The following is a 6,000-nucleotide window of genomic DNA, read 5'->3' on the forward strand; positions in this document are numbered from 1 at the left end:
GACTGGGAAGCAGAATTCCACAAAGGAAGGTATTGGTTCAAGTCCAATCTTGTTTTGTTTGCAGAGAACGGCAAGTCGGTCCATTGGAGACTGGGCGCTGACAAGGAGGTGTGGGTCTGGGTGATGGGAGAGCACCACCTGGATAAGCCCTACGATGTGCTCTGCAGTGAGATCACTGCGGAGAGGGAACAGCTGAGCGCAGTGAAGGAGGCGGAGGCTCGAAGGTAGGAGACTGCCCGCCAGGGGTGCTTGAACTCCCGCACAGCGATGCCTCTGCTCACAGTATCTGCAGGAAGAACAGGGTGGGACTGAAGGGCTGTGGGAATCATTTTAGGTCTCTCTGCAGAGTTTCTTAACATTTTCTTTTTCAAAAAAAAAAATATTTAAGACAGAGTCTCACTGTGTAGATGGGACTCGTAGTGATTCTCTTGTTTTCAGCCTGCCAAGCGCTGGGATTACTGGCGTGTGCCACCATGCCCAGTCTCAATCGCCCATAATAGTAGTGGGTTATCAGCAGAACTGGCCCTCTGAGAGTGGGGCCAGCATGGCATGTCGGGGATCAAACCCTGGTTGCCGCACTCTGCCTAAGCAGGTGCTTTAGTCTGCTGAGCTATTTGGCCAGCCCCAGATTCTTAACATTTTCAGTGCTTCCCTTAGTTCCCATAATGCTTTCGAGTCAGCTGGCTCCTCTGCCACCGTCATCCCATTGCTAACCTGCACAAATATGCAGCTATGGCAAGCAGTTTAGGCACACAGTGAGACACCAGGAACTACAACGATTCCCCGAGCTGCAGGCCTCCAAAGAAGATGTCTTAGATTCAGGCCCCTGAATATACTCACTCTTAGAGCTGGGAATTCAAAGAGGAATAGGGAGATTCTTGTCTAGGAGGAGAAACAGGAAGATGCAGAACCAGCTGCATTGTATGCAGACTGTGTTGTGAGCTGTGGTTAAGATATAGGCAGAGAAAGGACCAAGGCTAGGTAGGCATCTGTCATCCCTATCCTTGCAAGAGGTGAGCTTTAATCTAAGCCTTGAAGACTAAGCTGAGCTTCTAGCTACAGAAGGCCAAGGTGGTCAGTACGGCACAATTAAGACCCCTGAATTTGTGGGATAATGGTGAGTTCTTTGGAGTGTTTAGAGTGTATGTGGGCAAGTGGTTGGAGACCAAAGGCCACGCTGTGTGACTGCACCCCAAGTACCTGGATGTAGGGGTCAGGACTTTCCGTGGGCAGTGATGTTCTGAAAGGAACATGATATAATCAGCTGTGCAGATAAGAAGGTGACCTGGAGGGCACACTGTGGCATGCAGTGCTACCAGGTTGGCTTCTGCCAAGTCATATTCCCTTGGGTCCTCCTCTGCCCCAGGGCAGGGGTGAGATGGAAATTGGAAAAAACATGAAGATCTCAGTTGAGTCCCCAAGGGCTGGTGGTGCTTCCCCCAACTCTTGTGATGCTAAAACTATAAATGTACATTCAAAGATCATGGGGGTAGTTGCTGCTGATCACTGGAAGGCAACAGACTCTAGCAGCCTAGTTTCTGAACCAGGAGTTGGGGAGACATGGGTTCAAGTCCTGGCTGTGCCCTGAAAAGCATCAGATAAAGTATAAGATTATTTATTATTTTTAGCCCCTTTACAAAGAAAATATAACTAAGATTTCCTGGTAGGCTAGTGGGAAGATTTAATTCCTGTCTTTAAAGCGCCTAACAAAGAGCCTGGTAGGTTATTAACACTCTGACCAGCAATCTATTACTGGCTTTCACATGGTATAAAAGTATGCATTTGCTATGGAAAAGCTGCCCATGCTGAAAAAATGTTTTTGCTTATTTCATTCTTATTTCTCCTCAGAAAAAGTCAGTCTGATGAATTCACCCATATCTTGAAAACAAAATCACAAAACTACAACCTGTCAGCACCAAATAACATGTGCAAGAGAGCAGCAGAAAAGGAGGAAGCGAGGCAGACACTCAGGCCGGCACCAGCCCTCGAAGGAGAGAAAACCACAGTGAGTCTTGCATACCTGCGAATGTGCCGAATTCTGCAGCTGGGGGAGATGAGGCTGTTGGAGACAATAGGCAACTGTGAGCACGCTCAGGACCTTCAGCGAGATTTCCTGGGAGGAGTATCTCCTACCTCTAAGGTCCTGCCGAGCATTTCATTTTGGCAGAATTGGCTCACCTGTGTCATGCAAACGCTAGAGCTCCCCTCTTTTATGAGACAGAACATGCTAAGAGCTGAAGGAATACAATTTGGTATTTAAAGATTTGATTTTTTTTTTCTCATTAAATGTCTTGTAAAGCAGAGGTCAACACATGTTTTCCTTTTTTTTTTTTTTTTTTTTTTTTTTTTTTTTTTTTTTTTTAAGGTACCAGGGATTGAACTCAGGACCTTGCACTTGCCAGCCAAGTGCTTATTCTACTGGCCCCTAACCCATGTTTTTCTGTAGAAAGCAAAAGTAAACAGTGTAGGCTTTATGAATGCAAATGGGTGAGCACAGCTGTGTTCCCATGAACTCTAACTTTGGCAGCCAATCACCGGGCTGGACTTGACATATTTGTGATTTGCATTCTGTTTTATCAGGCTCTCCTGCCCTCTCTGTTTTGCAGATTCAAGCCATCAGTGTCCCTTTGGCCTCATGGATTCTGCCTGTGATTGGGAGGGACGGTTATTTTTTCCAACACAACAGAATTCCGTACTCTGAACTATTACAAATTCTCTTAGGGTCCAGGTGAATCAGAAAGCTCACACATAATTTGCTGCTAGGATTATAGCTTGAAAGAACAACAAAATTCTATTATGAAGTGCCTTTTCTGCCCGGAATTTAATTACGCTGTGAATTAACAGGGGATTTGCCGTTGTTTGACTTCAACCTTACCACGCTGATTATGTGTGCTCTTGGAGTCCTGGAGGCTGTCAGAGGGGGTGCAGTTATCTGGCCTGACTACTTTTGGGGGGCTGGTAGTGTTCTTATAATTAGCATGGCTCCAGAGCTGCGGTGTGGGAAGGCAGACACGGACTGGCGAGAGTCCTATTCACTGCTCCCCGCAATGCTGATTCTTGATTTTTTCATTAATATGAGAAATGGAAAGCAGCATCATGAAGGGCCACAGATAGGTTCAAATACTTCGCACAACATTCTAAACTTTGTTTTGCATCCTAAAGTCAGCTCTGAGGACTTCCTTTTCAGGCTTGTAAGGCACCAGAGCTTGCAGGCCCAGTGTATACGCTGCATGTTAGTGCCCCTCCCACACAGCTCCCTTTCTAACAGCTTAAAAAGAAAAACAACAGCAACTGCAAAAATCCTCCTTCAAGAGCATTAGAAATGTATGCTTATCTTGGTGCTTGAATTACAGTGTTTTCTAGTATATTTTTCAAAAGTAGGGCAAAAGATTAAAATGGAAACCAGGACCTATGGTTATCATCCAAGTGCAATGTAAATCTTGCAGAAAGAGTGATGTTGTTCTAGTCCTTTTTTTTGGTACCAGAGATCGAATTCAGGACCTTGTACTAGCCAGGCAGGTGTTTATGCCCCTGAGCTGTCTCCCCGGTGTGTTGCTCTGTTCCTTACGGGCCTATTTAAGGCCAAATTGGAAGAGTTAGGGGCAGGGGAGACAGAAAGCTGTAGGAACAAAGAATACGGAAATAAATGGGTGAAGCGTTTTTGCATTTCTGCTCTTCATCTCTCCTTGTGTTGGAGACCTGCCACCATCACACCTGATGCTCGCTGAAGTTTTCTTCAACAGCACCATGCCGAGGGAGGCTGGCGGTCCTCCCAGCTATGCAGGCATTCAGGTGGCAGGCCCTCTTCTCTCTTGTGTACCATCACTTAATGCTGGATTTCTGAATTCATTTAAAGTCCCACATTACTATAGGAGGTTGGATTCTGTCCCCAGAATTTCATGTCTACCCATAACCTCAGAATGTGTACTTATTTGGAAACAGTTCTTTGCAGATGTAATCAAGGGTCTCAAGATGAGGTCATCCTGGGTTTTGGGTGGACTCTAAGTCTGATGATAGCTGTCCTGAGAAGAGAAAGGCTCACACAGATTTGAGAGACAAAAATGCAGGCAGGGGTCAAGGGGAGACAGAGAAAGAACCATCCTGCTCTTGGTGGTCGTGTTGGATTGAAGCCTAATTTGTACGTGTTTGTAAAGCACAAACAATTTAATTTAGAGTGTGCCCAGATTTTTCTCTCACAGTTTATTTCATTTCACAATCACTTTACAACACTTCGGTGCCATAAATAGGGCAATATTAGCATTTCTGTCATACAGATGAAGAAACAGGTGTTCAGAGAGATTGCACGACTCACCCCCGAATCGCAGACTGGGAAGTCCTGGTTTTTGCCTATCTACTGTGGTTCATATTCAGCATAATTTTGACATATTTAAATCCAAGCTCATTTTCTTCTCTCAAACCTCCTTCAGATCTGAACTCTGGTGGGAAATCAAAGCTAGAGGCTGAGAGTCATCTGATCTGATTCCAAAATGCGACTCAGGTTCTCAGCAAAGATCTCCAAGTTGCAGCTAACGTTTATATTAATTATGCTGTCTAAAGCATAGTGTCTTTAAAATTCCATTATCATACAAAGCCTGAGATGCACTATAAAAAAGAAAAAATCTCCAAACAAATTTTATTGAGCTTACTGATCGGAATGCTCTTCTACACAGCCATGGAAGGATTAAATGAACCACCAATCTTCTAGGATTATCAGCAACATTCAGGGAAAATCATCTATGGATTTACTAAAGTAGTCTTGTTAGGCTTGTAATAAATTTCTCCATGACAGATCAGCACCAGAAACCATGTCCTGTATTCTAATAAAGTACTCCAGACCTGCATTTCCTACTGGTGTGATCTGGAGCCACCCTAGAGCTTCAAGAGTGACTGAAAGTTAAATCCAACGCAACGCTGATGTGCATTCACCATGGTAGAAGCTTTCATGGGAGAGTCGCTAACTTACAGGATGCTACACACCTAGTTAATCATGGCCTCTGATATTTGAAGCATACGAGTAGACTGAATTTCTTTCTGCCTTAGCAATTTCCAGTGTTTCTCAGCTGTACTCTGATTACCTTATGAAAAGATTGAGGCAAATATGCAGACAGAGTCCTCTTTGGCCTATAAAGTTGATGTGGGCCTCACAGTTTCTTCTGTATTATCCTCCCTCTTTATCCACTAATATTTTGAATGGGATGGGATCTGATTAAAAGAGTGCCAAGGCCAGCTTTATGAGAAGGAAACAGCACATTGACGGAGCTAGCCAAGCCAGGCACCAGGGCCCTGCCTGTAGCCCCAGCTAGTTAGGAGGAGGCTGAAGCAAGAGGATCACAAGTTCAAGGCCAACCTGGGTGACATAGTGAGGACCTGTTTCAACATATAAGTGAATAGGGCTGGGATTCAATAGCCCAGTACTCCTTGCATTCAATCTGTAGTACCACAAAAGGAAAGAAGAAAGAAAACAGAAGAAAGGAAGATAGCCGGAAAGAAAGCATAGCCAGGAGCCAGACATATTAGCTGGTGAAACAGGCAGATTGCGCTGGGTTCTCCTCATGGGGAGCAGGGGGCGACGACAGTGCTTGGGATGAGGAACTTGGCGTTGTGGGTACATGTGGTTCCTTAAAGATCCCCAAAGACTTACATCCACTGACTCCCTTCAGCCTCACGGCAGCTATCGAAAGAATGAGACAGATGTTTTTGTTCTGCAAGTGGGAGAGTCAAGGACAATGTTCTGTGAAATCACAGCTTAGAGATGGAGCTGGAGACCACTCACTTCAGATCGGTGTCTTTCTCTGCCCAGGGAAGATGTCACATCTGTATCTGCATAGTCACCCTGCTGAGAGCAGGATTCCTTTTGGGACTTTTATTCCCACTATAGGCAGGAATGCTGTTGGCCCAGAAGTTCTTTTTTTTTTTTTTTTTTTCCTCAAAGTTTTATTGACAAACAGATAGCAATGAGACAGTTTCAAATCATATCGGAAGGACAGTTTCAACAAATAA

The 6,000-nt window shown here is 44.8% G+C and overlaps 1 protein-coding gene across 1 annotated transcript in view; it reads left to right on the forward strand.

Annotated features, from left to right (window-relative positions):
• Sh2d4a (SH2 domain containing 4A) overlaps positions 1-6,000 on the forward strand; it is a 62,796-nt gene that overhangs the window by 12,780 nt on the left and 44,016 nt on the right. Inside the window, exons 2-3 of the mRNA XM_023714700.1 lie at positions 65-224; positions 1,849-2,005. Of these exons, the coding sequence (XP_023570468.1) occupies positions 65-224; positions 1,849-2,005 (317 nt within the window). The remainder of the gene's footprint in view (positions 1-64; positions 225-1,848; positions 2,006-6,000) is intronic.

The sequence above is a fragment of the Octodon degus genome, unplaced genomic scaffold, assembly GCF_000260255.1.
Source record: "Octodon degus isolate 3935 unplaced genomic scaffold, OctDeg1.0 scaffold00036, whole genome shotgun sequence".
Lineage (NCBI taxonomy): Eukaryota > Metazoa > Chordata > Mammalia > Rodentia > Octodontidae > Octodon > Octodon degus.